A 27,211-nucleotide genomic window follows, 5' to 3' on the forward strand; every position below is an offset into this window, starting at 1 on the left:
CGGCGCGACGCTCTGCACGGCCGACTTCCGGGTCTCTGTGTCCAGAGGGATCGGGACTCTTCATGGCGCCGCCGCGCCGGGCCCGGCGGGAGGGCGGCGGTGGGGGAGCGGCACTGCCCCGGTGAGGAGCCGCGGGCGGCCGATATGGAGCCCGAGACGCTGGAGGCGCGCATCAGTGAGTGCGGCTGCGACCACCGCTCCCCTCCCAATGGGGCTGGGGGTGGCGCAGGGGTGTGCGGGAGAGGGGCTGCGGGTGAGACCCCAGGGCCGAGCCAGAGGCAGAGGAGCTGTGGGTCAGCAGGGAGGAGGGGGCGAGAGTTTGTGCACAGGACTGCTACGGGAAGGGGGGAATGGACACGAGTGTGTTTCTTCTCCCACGCCATCCCCTGCTGCTGCACTCGCTGGAGTTGGCAGGGAGGGAGTGGGATCAGTGATGTCCCTCCAGAGTGTGGAAGCCTGCTGTTTTTTATTTTTCTCATCGTCCCCTCCTCCTGCCCGCAGACAAAGCCACAAACCCCCTGAACAAGGACCTGGACTGGGATGGTATCAATGCGTTCTGTGAGCAGCTCAATAAGGAGCTAGAGGGGTAAGTGCTTTGTCCTTTCCCCAGGCTTCTCCAGGTCACAGGCCTGGTTATGATTTCCCACCCAGCAAAAGCCAGTGGGATTGTCCCAAGGGCTGAATAGGCATGGAGGCTGTCAAGGTGGAGGTATGTGGGGGGTCTTAGTCCATGAATGGAAGGTTACCTTCAGATTTTGATGCCTTATCAGCATCTTCAACTTGCAACATGCTTTTCAACTCTGGATTCCCAGACAGAAATGCAGGTACCAGGCTTTTTCTCAATAACCAGCAAACTTCTTTTCCCCTCACTCCTTCCAGTCCTCCACTTGCCACGCGGCTTCTTGCCCACAAGATCCAGTCTCCACAGGAATGGGAAGCTATCCAGGCCCTCACGGTAAGGACATCTGCAGGCTGGTAGAACTAGATGGAGGGGCAGGGCGTGGAGATGCTCCAGCTTGACTGGAGAAGCACGGGAAGCTTTGCATTCCCTCTGAGAAAGCCCTGGAGCATCTGGGCCCTTGGGTGGGAGAGGGACTGAAGGTGGTTCCACAAGTCAGGAGAGGTTACTTGGAAAGATTTTGTTCCTAGAAGGATCATAGCCTGTTGAAGTTGAATAGGAAGCTTTTTGGCTTTTGTTGTGGTGGCCTTGGCAGTGCTGTGTTAATGGTTGGACTGTACGATCTTGATGGTATTTTCCAACCTAAAGGATTCAAGTATTCTTAAATCATGTGGATCCACACTTTGAAACCCTGGTGTTTGTGATCTCTTTAAGGGTATCCCTTTGGATGGGCTGTTCAGCCATCACTGCAAAAACTGGCCCAAAAGATGAGAATCTTGCTTCCCTGTGGGAGGGTGCTTGACCACCTGGGAGGGAACCTGGGGGGATACCTCTTTGTGCTGCTGTGACAGTAGCCACAGGCTCTGTACCTGGTGAGGGGAAAGCTGGAAGGAGCTGGCTCCTGATCCTGCTGCTGACCCCATGCGGGATTCACCTGGCCCCTCTCCCCAGGTGCTGGAGTCCTGCATGAAGAGCTGTGGCAAACGCTTCCACGATGAGGTGGGCAAGTTCCGCTTCCTCAATGAGCTCATCAAGGTGGTGTCCCCTAAGGTGGGTCTCACAGCATCATGCTGGAAGGGACTGGGGCCTGGTGGCAGTGGGGCTTTGAGGAAAAGTGGTGGCTGAGCAGAAAGGTCAGACCCCCACTGGGATGCGGGTGAAACAGGACACTCAGTCGGAGCTGTAGTCCTTGTTTCCCGGTGAGTTTTCTGGTGGGAAGTGTGTTTTCACCCCTCTGCTCCAGGCTGATTCTTGTTGTAGGAAACTGAGGGCCAGCTGGACATGGTGCAGCCAGCACTTGTGAGACTACTGAGCTCATGTGCATGCCTGGAGTCACCTTCCCTGCATCCCTGTTGGGCTCTGTCTGTTCTGCATGTGCTCAGGAACCTCCTGAGCTTTGACAGGACCATGTCTCTCTGGGGTGTCCCAACCTGATTGAGACATTATTGGAGGGCAAGCCCAGGCTTGGTCAGTGGTGCTCTGGTGAGTCCGTCTGAAGGACCAAGTCATTACCTGCTCCTCTGCTGATGCTGCTGTTCCTGAAGCAGAACAAGCTGTGCAGGCTCCCCTTTTCAGTCAAGGCAGTGAACACCGGCAAGTGTAGAGTTAAGGGAACACAGGCTAAATATGACTAAGGAAAACCTTTGTCTGCCAGTCACAGCTTGTGATCTGTGATGATGAGTAGCCCTGGACAGTGACAGCAGCATACTAAAGTCCTCTTACTTGGCACCCTAGAGTATGTCCTCTGCCTTAAGCCACTTGTCTCTGGTGGCATAGACACTGTTTCTACCACCAGTGTTCCCATCAGAGCCATGTGGGAAGGCTGAAAGATGATTGCATGGCACCTACTGGGTGGTGGTCGTCTGGGGCTCACCTTGCTCAGGCCCTGCCTGAGAGACCATTGCCCCCATGCCTCTCCCAGCCCTGCTGTCCCTTCATTCCTAAAGGGCTTCCTTGCTGAGCAACTTCTTTTTGCAGGACCTTTCCCTTCACAAGGTGACAGGAGACCTGCCTGAGCCTCCCCACCTGCCTCTGTGTGTCTCTGAGGAACTGCTGCTGCATCATTTCTCACACCTCTTGTTTTCCTGTGATGGAAACCAGGCACAGCATAGGATGTTTTGCAAGGCCCTCATGAGCTTTCCTGCTTGCTTTCTCTTTCCTCTTTGTGCCATTGGGAGCGGTCTCACTTCTCCTGGGCGGGCAAGGAGAGGAACAGGCCAGACTTGCAATGGCTCAGATCAGCTTCAAGCCACCTCTTCTCTCCTCCTCTAGTATCTTGGCAGCCGGACATCTGAAAAAGTGAAGTCAAAGATCCTGGAGCTGATGTACAGCTGGACATTAGGGCTGCCTCATGAGGTGAAGATATCAGAAGCCTACCAGATGCTGAAGAAGCAAGGTGAGAGGCAATGGTCTGGAAGGGGCAGGTGGACAGATGGTTTTGCCTTCCTTCACCCCTTCTTTGCCTGGGCAAAATCTGAAACAGGCTCTCCCTTCCTTCTGCTCAGACCCAGGCCATCTGTCAGTCTGACTCAGCACCAGGGTCAGGAGAAGGAGCAGGTGCCTTGGGGCTCCTGGTTGAGCAGAGGAGGTCGCTGGTTATGAATTCCTGAGTTGGAGGGCACGTCTGCTTGCTCACATGGGAGATGGGGCACTAGAAAGGTCTGGGGCTGAAGGGCTGCAAGTGCTTTGACAGTTTATGCTGGAATTTTCTAAGAGAGGATGTTTATGGGGAATGGAAACATAATCCAGGATCTTGGGCAACAGGAGCTACCTCACACATTCTCAGTCCCAGCTGGACTGGAAAAAAGACCTGGGTGGTAGTGCCATCCCTGAGTGGGTGAGTCCTCCTGATCTCTCCTTTGGTTTCTACTGCAGGGATTGTGAAATGTGACCCAAAACTTCCAGATGATGCTCCTTTTCCACCACCTCCTCCTCGACCCAAGAACATCATCTTTGATGATGAAGAAAAATCCAAGGTAAGGGCTCTGTGCTGGGAGAGGGAGAATAGGCATCATCTTCCTGCTCCAGTACTTTATGTCCCCCTGATGTGGGAGAGGCAAGGTCCCTGCTCCTTCATGCTGTCTTTCAGAAAATGCATCACAGGAATGCTGAGGGTCTGTTCCAAAATCATGACGAAGGAAACATCCAGAGAAGTGGGGCATGTGGGTCTGTTTGACCTTTGGATCACTTAGCTGCAGGATGGTGCAAAGGGTGAGGCACTGACATTGGCCCAAGCAGGTTCAGGGAGGATTGCTGCTGTGAGCTCTCTAGACTTTAGAGTTATCTAGCCATGAGTTTTAAATTCCAGCCCCAGATGATGCTGTTGTTATCTCTTCCCCAGCCCCAGCACTGCAATCTACTTATTGCCCAACCACTTATAGCCACCTGGACCCCTCCTGTGTTGTCTTTCCAACAGAATTGTGTCACCACTCAGGCAAACATCTGCAGTATCAGTGCTGATATGTTTAAGCAAGTATTGGGCTCCTGTGGGTCTAATTCTGCAGCAAAAGTGTGATGCCAGTTTGTTGCAAGGGATATAGTTTGCTTCCATGGGTCAGAGTCTGCAAATGAGGATTTGTAGGTAGGCAGTGAGACTGTTCCCTGACTATGGAGAGGGAGAGAAAATGGGAGCTCTCCCTCTTCACCAACAAAGAGGTGTGTGAAGATGTCTGAGTAGGAGTCCATTACAGTGCTGTGGCAATTCTTGTATAAACCAGGCTTTCTTCCTGTCTCAGTGCTGCTGCACTCCAGACTTTCCATGCTGGGTAATGGGAAGGCCAAAGCAGGCTTTGAATGCAGGGGATCTTGAGGGAAAGAGCTAGCTTGCATAACCAGAACTACAACAGGAAAAGGAAGGCCAGTTCCACTTCTGTCCCTGGTCCCTGATCTGCCCACAGGCTCCTGTGGCTAGGCTTTCTAAATGGTTGGAATTGTCCACTGCCTCTGCCAGATACAGTTTGGGATGGGGGGAACTCTTGGCTCTAGTGTTGCAAGAGTGTCTCTGGCTGCCATCCCTCAGCATGGGTTCAGTAGTACTTTCTTGTTTGCAGACACTGGCTCGCCTCCTGAAAAGTTCCCATCCTGAGGATCTCCGGGCTGCCAACAAGCTCATCAAGGAGATGGTTCAGGAGGTGTGACTGGGGAAGAAGGGAGCTGGGGAGTCATGGTCTGGGTGATGATGGTTGGCACCAAAGGAGGACTGGCTTTGTGACCTCATGCAGGCATATGGAGCTTCTGCCCAAAATTTGGCTGCAGCAGCTGTGAAAGAGTCCTTGTGTGAGTTCTGCCATCCCCTGACTACTTGGAGGAATGGCTCTGGGTGCGTTTTGTGGCCCAGCCCTGCTGCAGCACTAGTTCTACAGCAATTCCATCCCTGTCTGGCATGTTCCTGCCCAGAGATGACCTGAAGTTTTCCACTGGAGTGGGAGCTGTTTTGAGGGCACTGTTGCTGGGCTTTAGTCCAGGGTGGTTGGCTGGCCTGGCCTTCCTCCTCTCCAAGTTAGGACATCCTTCCCCATGTGCTTCCCCTACAGGACCAAAAGCGCATGGAGAAGATCTCCAAGAGGGTGAATGCCATTGAGGAGGTGAACAACAACGTGAAGCTGCTGACAGAGATGGTAACAAACTACAGCAAGGGGGAGACAACGGAAAGCAATGAGGACCTAATGAAGGTGAGGAAAGGCAATCCCAGAATCCTTCTTGGGCTTAGTAGAAATGGGCAGCTCTTATCCCCTCATCCTCCTGCCTATTTTGCACACCCAGCTGAGCATCCTGCTGCGCAGGCTGCTCACCTCATTACTGTTTCTCTGTCTCCCCCAGGAGCTGTACCAGCGCTGTGAGCGCATGAGGCCCATGCTTTTCCGGCTCGCCAGTGACACAGAAGACAATGATGAAGCTCTAGGTAAACATACCTGGCCTTTGTCATTCCTGCTGAGACTGCCCTCAAGGTGTCAATGTACCCTGGTGCAGCCTGCAGCAACAAGGGGGAAAACGCTCTCTGCAGTGGTTTTGTTTGCAGAAACTTGGGCCTTGCTTTGAAGAAATAGACAGGCTTGGGGTGTAAATGTTACTCTCTTATCTATTTTCACATTTATTTTCAGCGGAGATTCTGCAAGCCAATGACAATCTGACCCAGGTGATCAATCTCTACAAGCAGCTTGTACGGGGAGAAGAGATCAATGGGGAGACAGTGGCCAGTCCCCTTCGAGGTGAGGAGACTTGAAGAATAGGGACCGGAAGGTCAAGTAGAAAGGCCCTGTTGCTGGTTTCCTGCAGAGTAAGAGGAGATTGAGAGAAATGGAAGGGGGAAACCTGCAGGAGCTTAGAGTAGGGCTGGTGAGATAAGGAAATGGCTTGTGGATATGACTGGTGCATGAAAAAAGGGAACTGTAAGGGAGAGCAGGGAGGTGTGAGGAAGGATGGGAGCTAGCCTAAGCACACTACAAAAGTACTGGATAACGTTTTCTTTTTGCAGGCAGCACCTCAGCACTTCTAGATCTGTCTGGCCTGGAGCTTCCAGCAACATGCCCTTCCTACCCAGCCTTGCCCACTCTTTCAGGTGGCTCGGCAGTCCCCGTGTCTGACCAAGCTGGCTCTGTCTCCTTGCTGGATGATGAACTCATGTCTTTAGGTGAGAAATCCAGAGCAAAAGCTCTTTATTCTTTGACTCTGCATAGTTCTTTTTTGGCAGGAACGTGAATAAGAGAGAGAGCTCTGGTAGAAGTGAATAATGAAAGACAAAGAGGTGTCCTTCATTTAGTGTTTAGAGGGAGAGCAGGGAATGACCCTGCTGTGATTCTGAGCTTCAGTCCTGTGGTGTTTCCCTGGCTAGTCAGAGAGAGCCTGTAGTGATGTGCCCACTGATTTGCTCTGGGTAAACTGACCTGGCAGGTAAATCAAGAGTGATGCAATGGCCGTCCCCAGATGGGATCACAAGGGTGGGTCACCCCCAGGTCCTCATGTTTTCTCCATACTGTTGAAGTCATGAGCTGACAACAGATGCATGGGACTTCCAGAACTGTTCACATGAAATCATGTGAGGCACCAGTCCTAGAAGGCTCTTAAGTCCTGCTTTGCATGACCAAGTGTCTGTTTCCTAAGACAAATGCTTTTGAGTACAGCAGCATCAAGTAGACAACATGGTCAGTCAGACTGGTCAGCTCAGTAGTATTCATTTTTCTGCCCGTTGCAGTGAGAGCTAAACTATAAATGAAGTTATCTGGACATAAAAAAGCCACTATCACCCTTCTGGCTCTTCCTCATGCAAGGATGGGGGGCAGAGATGGAAGCCACATTGGCAGTTCTGCCCTGGCCACATGTAATGCTCTTGATTTGGTAGGTAAGCTTCATATTTGCTTTTACTCCTGGCAGGCCTGAATGACCCGGCACCACATCCTGTCCAGGCCAGTGACAGCGGTGACTGGAACAGCTTCCAGGTAATGCTCTGGGAGCTAGAGTAGAGAGTGGGGAGGGTGGCAAAAGCAACAAATGTAGGTAGGGAAACATGTCACATCTAATGGTTGGTGCTGATATGCAGCCCTGCTTTGGGGCTCTCCTGTGTGCTCTTTTCACAGTCATCGGACAGCAATGAGCTCAATATCACCCCTGTCATGGCAACACCACCAGTTAAAGCAGATGCTGGTGCATCGTCCCCCAAACCATCTCCTAGCAGCAGTGGCCTGGATGACCTGGATCTCCTGGGCAAGACACTGCTGCAGCAATCTTTGCCTCCAGAATCTCAACAAGTGCGATGGTAAGCACTTGGTAGTGCAGTCTTGCATCTCTCCCCATTGTTTCTGTTTCTGAGGTGCTGGACAGCATTTCAGCACTTTCCATTTCAGCATTTCTCCACTCCTTGCTCTCTCTCCCCCCTGCAGGGAGAAGCAGCAACCAGCCCCTCGGCTCACCCTGAGGGATCTGCAGAACAGGAGCAACTCTGGCACCACAGCCCACAATCCCAGTGCTCCACCTGTGCTCCAGAGTATTCCCCCTAACCCCACGCTGCCTCTGACCTCAGAGCTGCCTGCCCCTGCTACACTTCTAAAAGCTGCCACCACACCAGCAGCAAGTACTGCAGTCCCACCACGGCCTTCTGCCACTGTGCTGCCCCAGGAGATCTCGCTGGCCAACATCACTGTGCCTCTGGAGTCAATCAAACCAAGTGAGCCAGGGAAAAAGAGGGGGGCAGGCATAGGGGGGGTCAAACCCTGCACACATGGAAGGGAAGATTGTGAAGAAACTTCTTGCTTGTTGGGTTTTGTGAAGGATGAAGAGGAATGGTGTCTCTGTCTCTTGTATGGAGTTAGGGTGATGGGGAAAGGTGCTGTCAGGCCAGTTCCCTCCTGGCTGACTGCTGCCTGTCCCTGCGTTTTCCACAGGCAGCATCCTCCCTGTGACAGTGTATGATCAGCATGGCTTCCGTGTCCTCTTCCACTTTGCTAAGGATGCCCTGCCTGAGAGGCCTGATGTGCTTGTGGTGGTGATTTCTATGCTTAGCACAGCCCCGCAGCCCATCCGCAATATTGTCTTTCAGTCTGCCGTCCCCAAGGTAAGACATCTGCTGGGGTTGAGGTCCCCAGACTGGGCCAAAGCATGATTCTACTTCTGCAGTAAGAACTGAGTGGGTGGAGAGAGCTCTGTGGGCATGGGAGCCAATTCTGTTACCTTCAGATTAGCACAAGGTTTTCCTCTGGCTAGATTGCGGAAGCATCCCAAGTACAGGAACAGGGCTTCTGGCTGCAGAGTCACTCTCAGGAATGTGGTCACTCTCTTCTCTCACTCTCTCCCTAGATAATGAAGGTGAAGCTACAGCCTCCCTCAGGCACGGAGCTGCCAGCATTCAATCCCATCATCCACCCCAGTGCCATCACCCAAGTCTTGCTGCTTGCTAACCCACAGAAGGTAAGAGCGTTGTCCCCAGGGCACAGACAGAAGTTGGTGTTGGCGTTTAGGCAAAGCCTCATTACCCTATCCCTGTTCCCTCCACTCAGCAACATCTGAGATGTGAATGGTTTGTGCCTCATGCCTTTCTTCCCCTTCTTCTGACTGCTTATCCTTTTTCTCCCATCTCCAGGAGAAAGTGAGGTTACGGTACAAACTGACCTTCACCATGGGAGAGCAAACCTACAATGAAATTGGGGATGTGGACCAGTTTCCCCCACCAGAATCCTGGGGAAACCTCTAGGGCCACATGTTGCAGGCACTACACTTCAGATTCCTTAGGAAGCCAACCCTGTGGGGCTGGAGCAGCCAGAGGAAATGGGAGGGTGGGTGGGGGCTGGTGGGGTCTCACGCTTGATTCCCCAGATGGCCGGGCAAGGGCCAGAGGGAGCGTGCCTCAAGGAGGAGAGCAGAGATGCCAGGAGATGTTCATCTCACAAGAATAGAAGTGGAGTGGAAAGCTTCATGTGTGTGAACAGTTGCCTTCCCTGCTCTTCTGAAGGTGACACTCCCTCCCCAGTCTGTCCAGCTTCTCTTCTAACCCTGCTTTCCTGCTTTTAGGTGCATAGGGGAACAAGGACAGGGAGCTTTAACAACCTCAGCCCAGGGCAAGGTCTAGCAAAGGAAGATCCTTCTCCTTGTCTGCCCCCTCTGAACTTGCCAGCCCTTCAGCTACTTTGTGCTCTATGGTGCTCTCTCTTGTCCCCCTTGCCCCCTCCTTTGGAGCTGGGCCCCAGTGATTCCATCTGGTGGGATCACACTGGAGCTGCTAAGGAACAAGGCTGGACAGAGCCTAGGTGTCTTTCAGCACCAGATACAGAGCAGACAGCTGTCCTTGGTTGGGGGGGGGGGGGGGGGGGTTGGGGGATGTCAGGGGAAGTGATCATCACATATCTCTGTCCTAGCTGCTTACAGAGCTGTTGGTGAGAGGTGGAGCCTCAGGAGCTGGGAAGGGCTTGACCTGTGCCTTCCCAGCCCCTTCAGGTGGCATTCTGAGCCCCTACAGCAGGAAGGCCCACACCATTCCCACAGGCTTTATCTATCATAGCAAGCTTTGGGAATGGTGGCCAGAGAGGGGCATGCTGTGGGGGTTGAGTTTCCCTGCAGCCTCCTGGCAGACTGGGAGAGGAAGCAACAGTTAGACTTCCTTTCCCCAGCTGGGCTGGAGAGCTTGGTGAAGCAAGCTCTTGGGGGTTTTCTCAGCTCTTCAGTGTCCTCTCGCACAGGAGTGAGTGATGGGCTGGGAGTCTGGGAGATGGGAGCCCAGCTCATCACCACAAAGCTCTGCACTGGGGTGTGGGAGGGTTCAGCTGTGCCTTGTGCACCTTTGCTGCAGCTGAGGGCAGGCCTGGCTCCCTGTGGCGGGGAAGGTGCTCGCCCCAGCCACCTGATCACTGTGACACAAGAGCTGGGATCTGCAGGCACAGAGGAGACTGAGGGTAGCACAGCCCAAGCAATCCCCAGTCCCGTGGGACTTAGGACCATGGGAGTTGCTTCCCATCCCTAAGCTGGTTTGGAGAGGGCCTGATCATAAAAAGCAGAGGCAAGCTGTGCTCTGCATTGGCTTGCCAGAGGAAGAAAGAAGCATGTGGAGGAGATGAGCAGGGTGCCTTGCACTCCAGGCTCGGGGTAGTGAAGGTGATGTGTCTTGGACCTGGGCACAGTGGGCAGAGTAAAGGAGAGGGGGAAGCAAGGTTTTTATGCTGGGATTCTGCTGTGTCTTACTTCCCTTTCCTGTCTCTTCAGGGTTTTGTATGGGTTTTTTTCTTTGCAGATCTTGTTTGGTTCTTGAATAGACTTGTATATATTTTCAGTGCAAAATTCTGTAAATGGAAGAAAACATTTAAAATGAGACGCCCGGCGCGAAGAATCTGCTGTATTTATGGGAAATAAAGAGTTCTTTCCTGATCCTGCTCCTCTCTCTTTTGACCTAAGGAATGCATTTTTCCCCTTACTTTCCTGGACCCCCGAGGAGCTTCGCTGCACCCTGCCCAGCTCAAATCCTGCTCCTTCAGTCCTATAGTTCATCCTTCAGTCACTCAGGCCCTTGTTGCATTGATTTCCCTTCTCCCATGATCAGGGAGCAGGGATGGTGGAATTTCCCTGGCAGTTCTCAATTCCTTTTTTGAGAGCAGTCACTTCACAGCAGGCTGTGAACTGGGTGCTGCCCACTTCCCTCGTGCTCCACGGAGAGGCAGTGGACAGGAATCTGTGCCTTACAGCCCATGGGAAGGCAGGGCTTGAGCTCACTGCCGTGTCTCACATGACTGCAGCTTCACTGCTGGTAGCAGCACTTGGAAGCAGCTCCATGAGGCAGTTTTACTTCAGGGTACAATGGACAAGCAGCAGCCCAGGGCTGGGAGCAGCTCTGATATTGCATATAAGGAATGGCCTAGCCACCCCTTGATGCAGCCAGTGATGATCTGGGGGGACTTCACTGCATCTTTGCAACAGGCTTGAAGCAACTGCCTGTTACCCAGGGCTCGATGGTAGGGCATCAGATGTTCCCTGCCAGAGGTTTAGAGCAGCCTGGTATTTTGGGCAGGGAGGGAGTGGTGTTCTGTCATCTCATAACCACTTGAGAACTGCCAGCACCATTTTGCTATATAGTAACTGGAGACTTGACCCTTGTCAAGAAGCACAGCCTAGCAACCCTCAATTTTTTTTTGCTCCTCCAGCTTCAGGGTACAGATGGAGTGGCCCTTTGGCCTTGTTTTCCTTTGCTGCTTGTCTCTTCTCCCCATGAGCTGACCGGTTCTCATTTTAGCTTGGTTTGCTGCTTCCTTTGCTAGCCATGTAACCCAACCAACAGCTACCTCTGCTCTCTCTTAGTGCAGGTGGAAAGTTCTATCTGCAGGTAGCCAGAAATAAGGTGAAATTTACATCTCATAGGGTCAGGACCTAAAGTCATGGTGGTGTGAAGTGGACGTTTTTCGACAAAAAAGGGGGGGAAGAAAAGACAAAAAAAAAAAAAAAGGGAGACGAGCTCTGATGCAGCTCTGCAGAAAGCAGGCAATAGCCGAGTCTGAGAACCGGGAGTTTGCGGTCCCGGCGCAACTGCGGGTGCTGCTGCCCCGGCTCGGAGGAACTCTGCTAGCGGGGGGAGGGACCTCCCCAGTGCACAAGGCAGCAGCCGCTGGCCGCAGCTTCGTGCTGGTTCCGCAGAGCCTCAGCCACGGCCGGGAGGGAAAGCAGGGTGAGAAGTGCAGGTGGAGGCGGAGGTGCAAGGGTGGCTTTGCTGCTTGTGCTTTGCTGGTTTTGTCACGGCAAGGGGGAAGACGGTGGAGCTGCGCCCGTGAGCATGGAGAGGTGGCTGAGGAGTGTTGGCAGAGGTGGGTGACCAGGTAGGGCAGGGTGTACATCAGGCGCCCTGTGTGGACTGCAGAGCCAGCTGGCACCGGCACGGTGCTGCCCTGTGGCACAGCTGGTGGTGGGCACGGGAAGGAAGGGGAACCATCCCAGCTGAGACAGAGCAAGAAAGAGCGTGAGCCCTTCACTCGGGCTCGGCAGCGGCATGTGCTTGTCCTGCCTTGTTTTGTGTAAGCTGTAATAAAATTTCCCCTTTAAGGCTGGGCTGAAGTTATTTTTACTTGTGGGGTGGTGACAGGAACATAGAACGGAGCTGGAGCTCTGAACTGTTCTTACCTGATCTGCGGTGGAGGGGCGGACAAAGGAGGAAGGAAGCTCAGAAAAGGAGAATGAGCAAGGAGCTCAAGGGAGGGGAAAAGAAAGCAGGCAGGGCATCCCCAGGGAGGGACTAGGGAGGGGACCAGCTGGGGAAAGTGAAAAAGAGGGAACGAGGGAAGGAGGAAGAGGAGTAAGGAAGGAGAGGTCCTCTGGGAAAAGCAAAGTGGCTCTGGGGAGAAGAGGGGCTGCAGGCATCCAATGCCAAGAACTACGGAGCTGAGCACGTACAGCCAAGCAGAGCAGCTTTTGTGGGCTCTTCCTGCCTCTCAAGATGATGAAAAGACAGTTTAATCGGATGCGCCAGCAGCTGTCCCATCCCAACACCACCATTAGGTAAGGACTTCTCCACTACCAGTACCGGAGGGAGTGGAATGCGGGTCCTGGAGAGCTTGTGCTGGGGCTGGAGTGACCTCCCAGTGCTGGCAGCCTGAGAAAAGGGGAAAGAGAAGGAAAACTTTAGGGTTTAGAGCATCTTCAGCACAAGCTGAGGGGCTTTGGGAAGGCTGCATTGGTGCTGCTCAGCAGTAAATGATCCTCAAGCCCAGCTACCTCTCCCAGGGCCCACAGGTACTGCAATTCACCAGGAAACAGGACTTTCCCAAGCTTGGCTTCACCAGAATGTGGGGCAGTGGGGCAATGGGGAGGGACCTTCCAGCCACATGCCCCTGGCTGTGCAATGATCAGGAGGGTGATCAGGCTGGGACCTGCCCTCCCTGCTGAGTCTGGGGTGCACCACAACAACCAAATACCCTGCATAGCTCTAGACAGCCCAGGAGTGTGAGCAACCCAGAATGCCCTTTAAGGAGAGGACCAGGGCTCCTTGGGTGGACCCGTGGAGGACTTACAGCTTCAAACAAAACCCTCTGTCCCTGTCCCACCTCTGCCATTTCCTTCTTTTTCTCTTTGGCTTTCCAAAGCTCTCGCCTTGCAAAACCCAGAACTGAAATTACAGGGCTGGGCCCTCCCTGCCCAGCCCCCTCACTCCCTTTCCTACTGCCACCTCTGCAGGTTCCCAGCACTAGGTGGCTAGGTGGGACTGAGCTTGTCCCCTGAACCACTGAGGTCCTTCAGCCAGCACAGCAAATCAACCACAGGGAAGCAGCTCCTATATGCTGGTGGCCTCTTTCTCTCCTTGCATTCTCTGGAATGGAGCACAATGCTCCTTCACATCCCTCTTCCCTCAAGATTTCTCATCTCCATGACAGATGCACCTCCCTTTTGCTTAATGCCAGGCAGGCAAGTCTCAAGCAGCTTGTGAAGTCCAAGAGCAAGCTCTTCACCTGCTGCAGAGCCTCTCCTCTGCAGACCATGACCTCACATGATTTTGGTTGCCTTCAACCAAACCACCCACGTTTCCTGCAGCTCCACATCCTCATCCCACATTGGCTTTGGCAGGCAGTGAAAAGAGAGAAATGTGAACTGGTGAAAAAGCAGCAGCAGATGGAAATCAAACAGGGTTCCTGGGACATAGCAAATGATAGCAGGCTGTGAAGCAAGGCTTCCTCTACTGGGGAGGTTTTAGGGTCATGGTGGATGGTGGGTTCTGAATTTTGTTTTGAGCAGAACCACAGAAATCTGGGTTTGTGTAGGCATTTCTGGAGGAGCTGGTGTTGGTCTTGGACCCCAGTTTGACCACAGGGATACCCTTGCTCCTGCACCAGTGGCCCCACAGCCACTGACTACCCTGGCCTGCAAAGACTCAGTGTGCCAGACTGCAACATCACTGCCCTGGATTCACCTTCAGGGAACAGATGGGCAGTCAGGGGCAGTAAACATCCTGCTCCTGTTGTGGCCCCACTAAACACTCTGACTCCAAAAACACAGGTCACATCTGGACTTTTTGACTGAGGTACACTGAGCTGGAAACCCTGTCTGATCGGGTGTCCACCAGCCAGCAAATTTGGCTCCCTTGCCCTGCTCCTGCTGTTCTTGTTCTCCCAGGCTCCATAGTCTTGTATCTGATGGTCCAGGCTATAGCCTGTGTCTCCTGCTCCCAGAAGCCCAAAGAGAGGCGGGTAGGATGCATAAGGGCCTGCCTTTCCAAGAAAGCTGGGTGGAGGTCATCCCCATTTGCTGATGGTTCCTTCTCCTTCCTCTGCAGAGCCCAAGAAGCAACTGAGCTCCTGTCTGAAGATTTGCTGCAGGTGAGGCATGGGCTGGGCTGGCAGGCATGTGTCTGCTTGTGCCTGGGTGTGGGAACCTGCCCCGCTCCTGCTTGCCATTCACCCTGCCAGCATGTCCAAGTCATAGGGCTGGGATCTGCCTGCGTGCCGGAGGGGGATTTCAGGACCATGGTGTTAAGGGATTGGCAGGCTCCTGCTACCAGGTAGGGCTTTCCCAGCTGCTCACAGAGGGATGAATCCTGACCAGGAGTTGTGCTTCCTTTTCACTGGAGCAGATGCTCCAGGCTGTGGCAGGATGCTGGGAAGGTGTCGTGGTTTGACATTGGCCAAACACCATGCACCCATGAAAGTTGTTCAGTCGCCCTCCCCTTCCACAGCTGGGCAGAGGAGAAAAAAAGTTAATGAAGACTTCATGAGTTGACATAAGGACAGGAGAAAACAGTCCAAGGGCAAAACAGGCTAGACTTAGAGGAATAAAATCAATTTATTACTGACAAAATCTGAGGAGGTTAATGAGAAGTAAAACAAGCCCTTAAAAACACCTTTTCTTCCCCCAGCCCTTCCCTCCTTCCCACTGACAGCATAGGGGACAGGGCATGGGGGTTTTGGTCAGTTCATCACCTGAGATCTTCCACTGTTCAGGGAGAGGAGTCCTTCCCTTGCTGCACTGTGGGGTCCCTTCCAAGGGAAACAGTTCTCTGTGAACTTCTCCAGTGTGGCTCCAAATCTCATGAGCAGCAGTCCTCCCAAAAGTGATGCAGCATGGGTCAGTCTTCCACAGGATGCAGTCCTCCAAGGACAGGCTGCTCCAGCCTGGGAGCAGGGGCCCTCTGTCTACACTGGGTCTCCCACTGGATCACAGCATCCTCCAGGCATCCCCCACTCTGGCATGGGCACTTTCCCCATGGGCTGTGGGTGGATCTCTGCATCCCCCATGGACTGCAGGGGCACAGCTGCTTCACCGTGGTCTCACCACAGCCTGAAGAGGAATCTCAGCTCTGACACCTGGAGCACCTTCTCCTCCGCCTTCTGCACTGACCTTGGTGTCTCCGTGTTGTTTCCCTCACATGTTCTCACCTCCTCCTCTTCTCTGGCTAAAAAAAACCCTGTGTTCCCACTTTGTTTTGATTTTCTTCTTAAATATGTTTTCACAGAGGCATTACCACCATCTCTAAGTGGCCCAGCCTTGGCCAGCAGCACATCCATCTTCAGAGCCACCAGGGATTGGCTCTGCCAGACATGGTGGAAGCTTCTGGCAGCTTTGCACAGAAGCCACCTCCATGCCCCCACCTTCCCCCTGCTACCAAAACCCAGCCTGCACAGCAGGCCATCCTCACCTAGGGCGGGGTAGTGGCAAAATGGCCTCAAGGTGCCCATGGCTTACCCAGTCCCACTTTTCTGCCCACAGATTGAGCAGAGGGTTGAGCCAGCCAAGCGAGCAGCTCACAGTGTGTCCAAGAGGCTCCAAGCCTGCCTGCAGGGACAATGTGGCTCCGAGATGGACAAGCGAGTGGTGAGAAAAATCTTCCCAGTGCAGCCTGTGCTCACCCCAGCTCTGTCCCTTGCCAGGAACAGGGATGCCAGGCCCCTGCTTTGCTTCAGCTTTGCTGAAGAGTGACCCAAAGCTATGCCAAGCCAGATCCCATTGTCAGCCTTCAGCATGTGCCTGGGATGAGCAGAGCAGGGCAACGCTCTCAGTCATCACTAATTTGGGACACTGCTAAAAGAGAGATAGCGTCTTTGCATTGAATAACCCTCCAAAGTCCTTGTTGTCTATGTTTCTTCCCAAACCCCCATGAATTCTGGCACCCATGGTGGCCTGTGGTGAGGAGCACCACAGTGTGGCCAGGCTCAGTGGTGTCACCACCTCTCTCCCAAATCCTTGGCTCTATGCAGAAGAAGCTGCCTTTGATGGCTCTGTCCATGGCGATGGCTGAGAGCTTCAAAGAACTGGACACAGAGTCCAGCCTTGGGTAAGTACTGGTGGCAGAAAGTGCCAGGGTGACCCCAAATGATGCCAGATCCTGGTAGTGACACTGTCTTGGCCCAGGGGCTGCCATGGCTCAAACCATGTCCCCAGAGCAAACACTGGTGTTGCACTGGGAGAAGGGACAGCCAGCACCTTCAGCCTCCCATTGCAGAGTAGGGTCAGGGGTTGGCTCAGTGTCCCACATGACTACAAGTACTGTGGGGATCTTGGGCGTGGCTCCAGCCTGCAGTCATGTCATCTCTGTGCCACACAGGAAAGCCCTGGAGATGAGTTGCTGCATACAGAGCTCACTGGCCAAAATTGTGGCTGAGTTTGAGATTGCCCTGGAGCACTACGTCCTGCAGCCACTCAACAAGCTCAGTGAGGTAGTCCTAGCTGCCCTACTGGCTCCACTCTCCAGTCTCACCACTCCTTCCTGTGTCCCCAGGCCTTCCCCACTCACTCTGGCCCTCTCTCCCCCAGGAGGAGCTCCCCATTATCCTGAAGCGCAAGAAGACCCTCCAGAAGTTGATTTCTGACTGGAACACAATCAAGAGCCGGTATGGGGCACACTGCAGCCCTGGGGGCCACGACATACAGAGCACAGCCCCCAGACAGGTTGGGGGAGAGAGGAGGATAATTGCCCTGGGGAGTCAATTTTCAATAGCTCTTCAGGAGCAGCCAGCTAGCTCCTCTCTGTAGGTGCATCTTGCTCTGGACTCAGATGCTGATTCCATAGCACCAGAGAGAAGCGCAGCTCTGCTGCTAAAGTGCCCCTGTGCCGCTTGGTACACTGAGATCACCTTGTTCCAACTTTTGCCTTTTGTGGTAGCCCTTGCCAGATTTCTCTGGAATTCTGCATACCTGTTCTACCCAGCATTCCTGGCACTGAGATCATAAATGTGCCTCTTCTTTCCCACCGCAAAGGCTGAACCAAGCTGCCAAGAGTTCCAGTAACAGCACTGGAGCTGGTGTTGGCCCAGGGGCATCTTCTGCTGCCAACAAACTGGAGGTCTTGAAGGAAGAAGAGGAGGAGGTGAAGAGGAAGGTGGAGCAGTGCAAGGTGAGATGGTCACTTGCTCTCCCTTATGGGTCAGCTCCAGGGCTGCAGGCCTGCTCCCCTCCTCCAGTCTTGTCCGAGGTGACCCCACACTGAGCTAGATTGCAGCCAGCCAGCATGTCCTGCCCTCTGAAAGCAAATGGGCCCCTCAAGCAGAAACAGGGAGATGGCCCAAGCCCAGGGAAGAAAAAGAGCAAAGGAATTTAAAGCACAAGCTGCTGCAGAGAGGAGGCTCCAGGGACTAAATCAGGGAGCAGATGGGGTCCCCTCAGGCTGGGAACCAACTGAGCTAGGATCTGCTGTGGGTGGCAGGGAAGTTTCACATCAACTTTCTCCACTTCTGCCCTGTTTCTCTGAAAAGCCCAGCACCTCGTCTGGCAGAGCTCATGAGCTCACTGGAGCTGAAGGTGCAGAGACCTCTTGTTTCTGAGCCACTCATGCCAGGACCTTGATCATGGGGCAGGTTGCTGCCACTACTCAAACACAGCGAATGGAAGCAAGGAGAAAGCCCCACTGCACCCAGAGACCCTGTCTAGGCCACTCACAGACCAGATGAAAAGGATTCATGAAGGTGTCTCCTCTTCCTCGCATGCCAGGGAGAGGGTGAAACATTGCTCTTCTTTGTGTCTCCTTTCCCAGGATGAGTACATGGCTGACCTCTATCACTTCTCCACCAAAGAGGACATCTACGCCAGCTACATCATCAAAGTAAATCCTCTGTCTCGCTTCTCCCTAGTGTGTGAACATCGACTGCAATAGTGTCTGAGCCCACCTTTCCCCCATCTACACCAAATGCCCCCAGGCAGGGCAGGGGACAGATCAAGGAATTAGCCTATAGCTGGCCTTGCTCCAGGCACTGCAAGTTAATGTCACCACTAGCACCAAGTGCAAACAAGCAGCTTGTCTTGATACCCCTCTCCAATTTGCCCTCTACCCCTTACTACAGACACAGTCTCATGGACCCCAGGTGGGCTCCCCATGCAGCTCCCTCTTTGCTTTGTCTTCATGTGGATGCAATGGGAATGGGCACCTCTCTGAGAGGAGCTGGTGCCAACTGAATGCTGTTTGCCTGTCCCCTGTCTGGCAGCTACTGGAAATCCAAGCCCAGTACCACCGGCAGTCACTGGAATCTCTGGATTCAGCTCTAGCAGAGCTGAGGGAAAGCCACAGACAGACAGGTACCCTCTGGCTCTCCATGCAGCCTGGCAAGGGCTGCAGCTGAGCCCGGGGGACACAAGTGTGGCCAGCAAAGCTGGAAAAGGCTCACTTTCCCTCCCTACACCTGCTGCTGGCTACCATGTTGGGCTGGTAGGTTGGGGACAGCAGCTTGACATGGACTGGGGATGCTGGATGTTCTGCCTCTCTGCCTCTTGGCTGTAGCCAGCCAAGTTTGGCTTGGAGCCGGATGTAGCCATGGCCAAATGTTGGATGGTCCCAGTGTCCACCATCCCTCTTGACATTTTCCTTCCTCTTCCAGAGCCTTCCTTCACGACAGACTCCCCAGTGGCAGGGTACTATGGTGTGTCCCTAGAGACACACCTCAAGAGCTTGGGCCGGGAGATTGCACTTCCCATCGAAGCCTGTGTCATGATGCTGTTGGCTTCCGGCATGAAGGAGGAGGTAGGGAATGCTCCAGCCCCCCTCATCACCTTTCTCCCCTCCCAAATGCACTCCTCCCAAACTCAAAATGAATCCCTTCCCTTTCCATCCCATCCCCAGGGACTCTTCCGGCTGGCAGCAGGCGCCTCAGTGCTGAGGAAGCTGAAGACCAGCTTGGCCAGCGGCTCCAATGCCCTGGAGGAGTTTTACTCAGACCCCCACGCTGTGGCTGGTGAGTGCCAGCAAGGCAAGCTGGGGGTACATGATTGGGCAGTCCCTGCCGTCCCTCAGCTGCCATCAGCTCCACTGGTCCCCCTCTCCTCCCAGGTGCACTGAAATCCTACCTGCGGGAGCTACCCCAGCCTTTGATGACCTTCGAACTCTATGATGAATGGGTCAAAGCAGCCAGGTGGGTCCAGGCACTGGGGAGGAAATCCCTGGCAGGTCTCAGAAAGCCCCCAGTCAAGCCCCTCCATCCTTCCCAGCACTTGGAGCAGGGGTGCTCTGTTTCATTTGGGGAGATATGAACACAGTGCCTCTGTGGATGCCTGCCTTCACTGCCCAGTAAAGCAGGGCATCTCCATCTCCAGGGTGATGGCCTGCGTGGAGCAGCCAACTGCCCTTCCTCCTTGTCCACTGTGTCCCTCCCTGCCACAGGGAACAGGCTGAGCTCTCTGCTCCTCCTTCTCTCTTACAGCTTGAAGGACATTGATAGCCGTGTCCAGAGCCTGCGAGACACCTGCAGCCGCCTGCCCCAGGACAGCTACAACAATCTGAGGTGTTTTATCTAAACAGGGCTTCCTCAGCCCCAAGTAATCACCAGGGGTAGCCATTCCCTCCTCAAATCCCTACCTACTAAACCCTTGCCCTCCTTTCACCCCACAGGTATCTGATCAAGTTTTTAGCCAAGCTGGCTGAACACCAGGAGGTGAATAAAATGACCCCCAGCAACATTGCCATTGTGCTGGGCCCAAACCTGCTGTGGTCGCAGCAGAGCACAGGGTAAGGTCTGGTTTGAAGGGGTGGGAAGCAGCTCCATAGTCCCAGCTGGGGTGTCCTGAAGGCAAATGCCTGGCAAAAGCTGATCCAGCTGCCTTCAGGCTGGTCTAAAGCACTTACACCTCTTCCATCCTCAAGTCTTGTCCTTTGTTCCCATGCTCCCCAGGTTGTATGTCCCCTCACCAAGCACATATCCAATTAGCCGCTCTGCAAAGTAGTAGAGGAGCGGGCTGAAACCCAAAGCACTTGTGGCATAGGTGGCTTTTACAACACTGGCCTCCAACATCAACCCAGGGTCCCCAGGACAGGGAAAAAGGCCCATCACCCACGCTGCCATGGCCCTTGGCTGGGCTGCCTTCCCTTCAGACCCTGACCCCTGCAGAATGAACACAAAAACCCATTTGGGATTAATGCCCCCAAACCCTTTTTCTGATGCCTCCTCCACCCCTGTCTCTCAGAGACCCCATGCAACTGGACTTGGCCTCAGTCTCCTCCATCCAGGCTGTGGTGGAAGCCCTCATCCAGAACGTGGACACTCTCTTCCCTGGAGGTAGGGCCAGGGCATCACTTGGTGGGTCACAGCAGAGAATGATAGGGAGAGGAAGGGAAAGGAACATTTCTCCATCTCCAGGAGGACAGAAGCAGGAGGCTGCTCTGGGTCCCTGCTGTGGGGTCATTGCTCTGGGTGGCAAGTGTTTCCTTACAGGATCTCCTCCTTTCTCTTCTCCCAGAGGTAGATTTCAATGTCTCGGGCATGTTTATGCTGCCCACAAACACCAGACTTTGCAAGGCTGCCCCAGTGGAAGAGCCAACTCCTGCAGCCCCTCCAGCCAGCACCCCCACCTTTCTGGATGGAGAGGCGTAAGTGTGATGGGATGGGAGCTAAAGGCTCTGGCTGTCCCAGCTCTCCCCACGTCCCCCCCCTCCCTCCCACCCCTTGTCAGGGCCATACCCTCACAGGTGGCTGCAAGGTGCCTCGCAGCCAGGACCACCATGCCCAACCAAAGCCTGACTTTCCCCATTCTCTGCACAGCACCTCCAGGGACCCCGAGGTCAGGTCCCAACTGGCATCCCCAGCACAGCCCAGGCCATCTCCTGAAGCTGCAGGGCCACCAGCTCCGACGATGACTGACACCACCACCCGCAAAGGTTAGGGTGCTCCAGATGCTTGGGAAATTACACCCTGCAATGCCACCTCCTGTGGTTTAGTCATCATCCTGCTGTTCCCCACACAAGTAGGCACTAGGGTTGTCCTTGTCACCGAATGAGGGGAAAGGCCTCTGGCCAGGGCAGCATGGCCAGGATCCAGCTAAGATGGGACTGTGGCATGGACACAGTATGTCCTCCAGTGCTGGGTTGAACACCTCTAGTAAAGAGGTGTCAAAGCTCATGGCCCTTTGTGAAGGGATGAGGAAAAAGCCCCCAGAAAAGCTGGTGTGCACTTGTGTCCTCAGGACAGGAGCTGAGCAAGGGGGAATTTGTCTGCAGCCCCCTCTGCCCTTCGGAGAGGACCCCAGCCCATCTCAGCTTTCTTTTCAGGCAAACGCCCAGCTCCAGCCCGACCTACAATGCCACCACCGCCTGTGACACAGCCCCGGAGCACAGCTCCTGCCCAGGCAGCCAGCCCCAAAGCCCTGCCACGACGCATGGTGCTCAGCCGAGCCCCCTCCGTCCCGCCGCCACTCCCTCCGCAGCCAGCACCCCGCCACAGCCGAGATGCCCCGCTATCCCCCAAGCCTTGCACCGGTGAGGCTGACACGGCGGCTGCCATGGACTGTGTGCCAGGAACCACAGAGGAGGGGCAGCCGCTGCCTGCAGGAGGAAGCCCCCTGGCCACATCAGCCCCAGAAGGACAGCACAAAGAAAACTGAACAGGGTGAGGGGCGTGGAGGAATCACAGGTCAGGGAGATGGGATCTGGTATCTCTCTGGGACCCAGCAGGTGCTGTGAAAATGCCAGGGTGGCCGGAGGGACAGCATCTCTTGATCCTCCACCTTGTTCCCTTGGCTCACACCACCTGGCATGCTTTGCCTGCCTTCTCTCACTCTCCTATCTCAGTCTCCACCTCCCCACACCACCATGTCCTTGCCATAGCCCAGCCACCATCAAAGGGCCAGATCCCTGCCCAGATCCCCCAGCTTTTGGGCCAGTATGGGCATTTGCAGATGGATGCTCCGCCATGATCCCAGCCCCATCTTGCCTTAAAATGCATTGCCCCAGGAACACATGGATGGATATATATATAAATACAGAAATGGATAGGTAGATGGATGGGTGGATGGATGGATAGATAGATAGATAGATAGATAGATAGATAGATAGATAGATAGATAGATAGATAGATTAGATAGATTGATTTGGAATTCATGTTCTATTAGGAGTGGCTGAGGGAGCTAGGGTTGTTTGGTCTGTAGAAGCAGAGGTTCAGGGGTGACCTGATCACTCTCTGCAACCCCCTGAATGGAAGTGTAGCTACGTGAGGACTGACCTCTTCTGCCAGGCAACAAGAGGACACAGTCACAAGCTGCACCGGGGAGATTCAGGCTGGACATCAGCAGGAACTTTTTCACATTAGACATTGGGATGGGCTGCTCAGGGAGGTGGTGGATTCACCGTCCCTGGAGGTGTTTAAGGAAGGACTGGATGTGGCACATTCAGTGCCACGATGTGGTTGACATAGCGGTGTTCGGTCTTTGGCTGGACTCGATTATGTCAGAAGGCTTTTCTAGCCTAAGTGGTTCTGTGATACTTTGCCAATATTTGAAAAGGTGGTGTCGAGGTCGCAGGCCGGTGTGAGCAGGGCACACCTGGTGGTCTGAAGTGCTGGAGAGTGCAGCCCGGGGGGGGCGGCAGCGGGGAGGAAAGGAGGCGGGAGCGCGGCGAGCACCCACGGCCGGCGGAAGCGCGGGGCCGGGCCGTAATGGCGACCGCGCTACCGCAGGCCCCGTCGGCCCGCAGGGGGCGCTCTGCGGCTGCGCGGGCATGGCGGGGGGCGCTGGCCGGGCACGGCGATTCCAGCCAATGGGCAGCGCGCCCGGGGCTGTCCCCGGCCCCTCCTCGCCGCCATCACTTTGGGGGCCGGCCCTCGGCCCGGCCCTGCCCCTGGGAGCGTCAGGGTCTCCCATTGGTGGCGGTCGGGGGGTGGGGGCCGGCGATTGGCTGTGCGACGGGGCGGGGCCCGGCGGTGGGCGGTGATTGGCGGCGGGGCGGGACGGGACGGCCGGCGGGCTGCGGCGGCGGCATGGCGAGCTGCCGGCGGCTGAGCGGCGCGGGGCTGCGGGAGGTGCTGGGCCCGGCGCAGGGGCTGCTCTTCGACTGCGACGGCGTTCTGTGGGCGGGAGAGCGCGCCGTGCCTGGCGCCCCCGAGCTGCTGGAGCGGCTGCGGCGCAGCGGCAAGGCCGCCCTTTTTGTCAGCAATAACAGCCGCCGCTCGGTGGCCGAGCTGGAGCGGCGCTTCACACGTCTCGGCTTCCGCGGTGTGCGCGCCGAGCACGTCTTCAGCTCCGCTCTCTGCTCCGCGCTCTTCCTCCGCCAGCGCCTCCTCGGCGGCGACGGGAACGGGAGCGGGGCCGGCCGCGTCTTCGTGCTGGGCGGCGAGGGGCTGCGCGGCGAGGTGCGCGACGCCGGGCTGCGCCTGGCGGGCGAGGGCGAGCCGGCCCCCGGCGAGCCGGTGCGCGCAGTCCTGGTGGGCTACGACGACCAGTTCACCTTCGCCAAGCTGGCGCAAGCCTGCGGCTACCTGCGCGATCCGCAGTGCCTGCTGGTGGCCACCGATCCCGACCCCTGGCACCCGCTCAGCGACGGCCAGCGCACTCCCGGTGAGCCCGCGCCCCGTCCCGCGCCGCCCCGGGGGGAAGGGGCTGGTGGCGGGGGGTGGCCTCGGGTGGGGTTCGCCGTCCCAGGTGCGGGCAGGGCGGTTCCCTGAGCGGCAGGACGAGCCGGGATACCCTGGCGCGTCCCTGCCGGCTCCCGAAGCAGTGCTGCCAAGCATCCCGCTTGCTTATCCTGTGGCGGGACCCTGGGTGCTGAGCTTCCCGCGGCTACTTCTGTTCCTCCTCCTTCCCTCCCTGCAGGGACTGGCAGCCTCACAGCCGCGGTGGAAACGGCTTCGGGCCGCAAGGCGCTGGTGGTGGGGAAGCCCAACACGTACATGTTTGATTGCATCGTGGAGCGATTTGGTGTCGACCCATCCCGCACCCTCATGGTGGGAGACCGTCTGGAGACAGACATCCTCTTCGGCAAGAACTGCGGCCTTGCAACCATTCTCACCCTGACAGGCGTTTCCCGCCTGGAGGAGGCGCAGGCCTACATGGCCAGCGACAGCGCCGCTGCCAAGGATCTGGTGCCCAATTATTATGTGGACAGTATTGCAGACTTGATACCAGGCCTGGATGAGTAACAGGTTGTACATGTGAGGGCAGAGGGGTCAGGTTCCCCATCCCAGATTTCCATCTGTTCCCATTTCTCTCTCACTGCCCTATTCCCTCAATTCCTGGTTTATTCACTTGTCAACATCCTTCTTCGGGGGCAAAATGGGAAGGGGATTGGCCGGAGGGGACAAGTTTCAAGTTGACTCCTTTCTGCTGAGAGCTATCCATGATGGACAGAGTCCTTGTCTCCCTCATTACCAGCTGCCAGTATCTTTAGGAGAGAGCTGGAAGCCTTGAGGCTGCTGGGGGGGGGGGGGTGTCAAATCGGTGTCTGTGTGGCCTCTCCTCCTGCAGCAGTTCAGGACTGGCTGTTTTAGTATTATTTTTTCCCTTGGATAACCAGTCTTTTCCCTTGGATAACAGCCTTTTACTGCTGTCCTTTGACTTGTAGCTCTTGACTTCTGAGCTGCAGACCTTGTGGCACCCCTTCTTGCCAGGGGATTGGCTGGCATTGTCACCCACCTGGTGTCTCTCAGTGCCAGGGCATGTGGAAGGAGTGTGCCAGAGCTCTGGAAATGTGAATGAGAGCATCTCTGCCTCCCACAAGCGAAAGAGAGCACTGCCTCATCTCTTCTCTCCCCTATTCCTCAGTGATGTTTCCCCCACTACCCGCCTGCCCTGACCCAGTTAATAACTGTGCCAGTGTCCATCTGAAGGACAGACAAGACTGGTTTGAGGGGTTTTTTTCCTGTGCCAAACAGACAAGCTGTGACTGTGCACAGTGAGTCTGCAGTTGTACCTTGTTTTTAAGCACCCTTTCTGAAGAGGCTTGTGAAGGACAGAGGGCTCCTAGACCATGACAACACAGCACTAGTGAACTGTATGACTCTCCCTGGTTGCCCCTTCTCAGTTGGATTTTGTTATAGTACAGTGAGAGAAAAGTGCTGATGGGGGTCTGTGCTCTAGCTGCTGGTGTGCAGGTGAGATGGTGATGGTGTTGTCACTGCTGTGAATGTGTCACAGTCCTCAAAATCATTCCTCGCTGCTTTGTCTTTCTACGGTTTTTTAATTTCTTGATCTAATTTATCAAACTTATTTATTGTTCAAATATTGTATTATTTGTATAAATTATGCTGACTGCACCAAGGGGACAGAAGGCAGTGTCTTTGGGCATCCCTTACTGTCCATGTCCCATGTTGATGTTCTTACACTCACTGTGTCTCTGTACATAATAAAGTGTGAACATAGGCTGGAAATGACCTCTTTTTTTCACTCATGGTCCCATCAGAATGAAACTGCCCTTGGTATCTTTGAACCCTCACAGGTGAGGACATGGCAAGACCTTTCTTCACTCAAGGGGGTGCTGCTGGGTCGACAAGACAGGTGGGTGGTGTGGTTGAGTGTCTTTGAGCTGCTGTTTCCTGGATCACTGGTGCCTCAGGGACGGCTGGAGGTGGCTGGTGGGGCTGTGGCATGGGGCAGCCAGCTCACTTGGGGCAGTGAACAATGCACCCCTTGCCAGCTGCCTTTGTGTTTCACAGCATGAGGGATTCATTGCTGGGGAACCGTGACCTCTTGTGCTGCACCTGGAGGCTGCCCTCTGCTAGCCAGGTGGACCCCAATGATCTGTGTGGCCCTGCTGGGGTAGGGGTGAGGTGCCATCTCTGTTATGTGCGTAGAGCTTGCAGGGGGCTGAGAACTGCCCAGGCGAGGTTTTGCTGCGACCCTTCTTGACTATGCTATGCTTTAAGTGACAGGGAGGCTGTCGCTGTATCCCTGGGGTGACCTTAACCAGACTATTGTTGGAGCTGTGTGCTGGTTGCCACAGAATTCCTGGATAGAGAGGTCTCACAAGGAACAGCATGCTGGTTGCCACAGAATTCCTGGATAGAGAGGTCTCACAAGGAACAGCCTGTCTGGGGTCCTGGTCAGTCTCAGCTGCAAGGTACCAAATGCAAGCAAGGGCTGGATTTCAGGCCATCAGCTCTTTTAGTGATTTCAGCTCAGCTTGCAAGGTACCTCAGCCAACGCAGGGAGAAGAGATGGGAAGTGCTGTGTAGAGGTTCCACAAAGTTCTTTATTGTCTTCTTCTGCAAAGAGTGGCCAGTGACAGCTGCATTCCACTGAACTGGGTAGAAGCAGGAGATTTTATAAGGAAGGTATGGCTTGGCAGAACAACCAATGGTTTGGGGCTGAGGAAATACGACCAACAGTTTTACAAAGAGATAAAGTGGGTCTCCAAAGTGGGGAGAAGGGTGCCTCAGCCCAGTCACTGTGACTAAGCAATTCTTACCTAGGCAATAGCTCTCCAGGGAGGCCTTGTAAGGGGCCCTGCGCCCTCCACAAACTATATCCTGCTGTGTCCTGGGTTTCTCTGTAGTCCCAGCCCAGAGGGAGAAAACTGATTGGGTAAGAAAATTCGGAAGTGACTCAAATGAATTTTGCCTCCATTCCTCCTAGAGGAGCCAATTCTCCCCTTTTTCTGTCAGAACCCTTTAACTGCTGTTGATAGCAATCAAGCACCACATCTTCCGCTTGAGAGATCAGCTTTTAATATTCAGTAAACTGCACTCTGTGTAAGGTAGTGTGGTGTCAGCTCAAGTGGGAGAATTGAATGTAACTCGTTGACTCATTGTCTCTAGGATAGTTCCAAGCACTGCCTTTCCTTTCTTTTTTTTTTTTTTTTTTTTTGGTCCAAAATAATCTAGGAAACAGCCTTCCAAAATAAAAGAAGATCCAAAGAGCTTTCTGAAGACTTCCTGTCACCTTAATCAGTGTCCTTTGTATATGCCAGTTTCTCTCTTTGGTCTATCCCATCTCAAATTAGGCCACTAGAGGAGTGGCCAC

The 27,211-nt window shown here is 54.7% G+C and overlaps 3 protein-coding genes across 6 annotated transcripts; all 3 read left to right on the plus strand.

Moving 5' to 3' along the window:
* Positions 1 to 57: 57 nt before the first annotated feature.
* On the plus strand, positions 58 to 8,857 carry GGA1 (golgi associated, gamma adaptin ear containing, ARF binding protein 1). 4 transcript variants are annotated; one of them, XM_062491321.1, is made up of 18 exons: positions 58 to 175; positions 502 to 586; positions 880 to 955; positions 1,571 to 1,669; positions 2,891 to 3,014; positions 3,494 to 3,594; positions 4,669 to 4,749; positions 5,152 to 5,289; positions 5,438 to 5,519; positions 5,719 to 5,826; positions 6,093 to 6,248; positions 6,989 to 7,053; positions 7,192 to 7,370; positions 7,495 to 7,598; positions 7,683 to 7,778; positions 7,996 to 8,165; positions 8,408 to 8,518; positions 8,691 to 8,857. In XM_062491321.1, exons 1-18 carry the CDS (start codon positions 145 to 147, stop codon positions 8,799 to 8,801), a joined length of 1,917 nt encoding a protein of 638 aa, XP_062347305.1. In that variant the 5' UTR covers positions 58 to 144; the 3' UTR covers positions 8,802 to 8,857. The 4 variants fall into 4 exon arrangements, with proteins under 4 accessions (XP_062347305.1, XP_062347306.1, XP_062347304.1 ...); XM_062491322.1 differs by having other exon boundaries at positions 7,192 to 7,362; positions 7,499 to 7,598; XM_062491320.1 differs by having other exon boundaries at positions 7,495 to 7,778.
* Positions 8,858 to 12,358: 3,501 nt separating this feature from the next.
* Positions 12,359 to 22,124, plus strand: SH3BP1 (SH3 domain binding protein 1). Its single transcript, XM_062491325.1, has 18 exons — positions 12,359 to 12,577; positions 14,346 to 14,388; positions 15,776 to 15,880; positions 16,264 to 16,340; positions 16,611 to 16,722; positions 16,820 to 16,896; positions 17,264 to 17,399; positions 18,036 to 18,104; positions 18,484 to 18,574; positions 18,874 to 19,016; positions 19,116 to 19,227; positions 19,323 to 19,404; positions 19,693 to 19,773; positions 19,881 to 19,997; positions 20,453 to 20,544; positions 20,726 to 20,855; positions 21,028 to 21,143; positions 21,534 to 22,124. Exons 1-18 carry the CDS (start codon positions 12,516 to 12,518, stop codon positions 21,863 to 21,865), a joined length of 1,977 nt encoding a protein of 658 aa, XP_062347309.1. The 5' UTR covers positions 12,359 to 12,515; the 3' UTR covers positions 21,866 to 22,124.
* Positions 22,125 to 23,235: 1,111 nt separating this feature from the next.
* On the plus strand, positions 23,236 to 25,580 carry PDXP (pyridoxal phosphatase). The gene is made up of 2 exons (XM_062491326.1): positions 23,236 to 23,812; positions 24,068 to 25,580. The coding sequence occupies exons 1-2, from the start codon at positions 23,236 to 23,238 to the stop codon at positions 24,391 to 24,393; spliced, it is 903 nt and encodes a 300-aa protein (XP_062347310.1). The 3' UTR covers positions 24,394 to 25,580.
* The last annotated feature ends 1,631 nt before the right edge of the window (positions 25,581 to 27,211 follow it).

The sequence above is a fragment of the Cinclus cinclus genome, chromosome 4 (assembly GCF_963662255.1).
Source record: "Cinclus cinclus chromosome 4, bCinCin1.1, whole genome shotgun sequence".
NCBI lineage: Eukaryota > Metazoa > Chordata > Aves > Passeriformes > Cinclidae > Cinclus > Cinclus cinclus.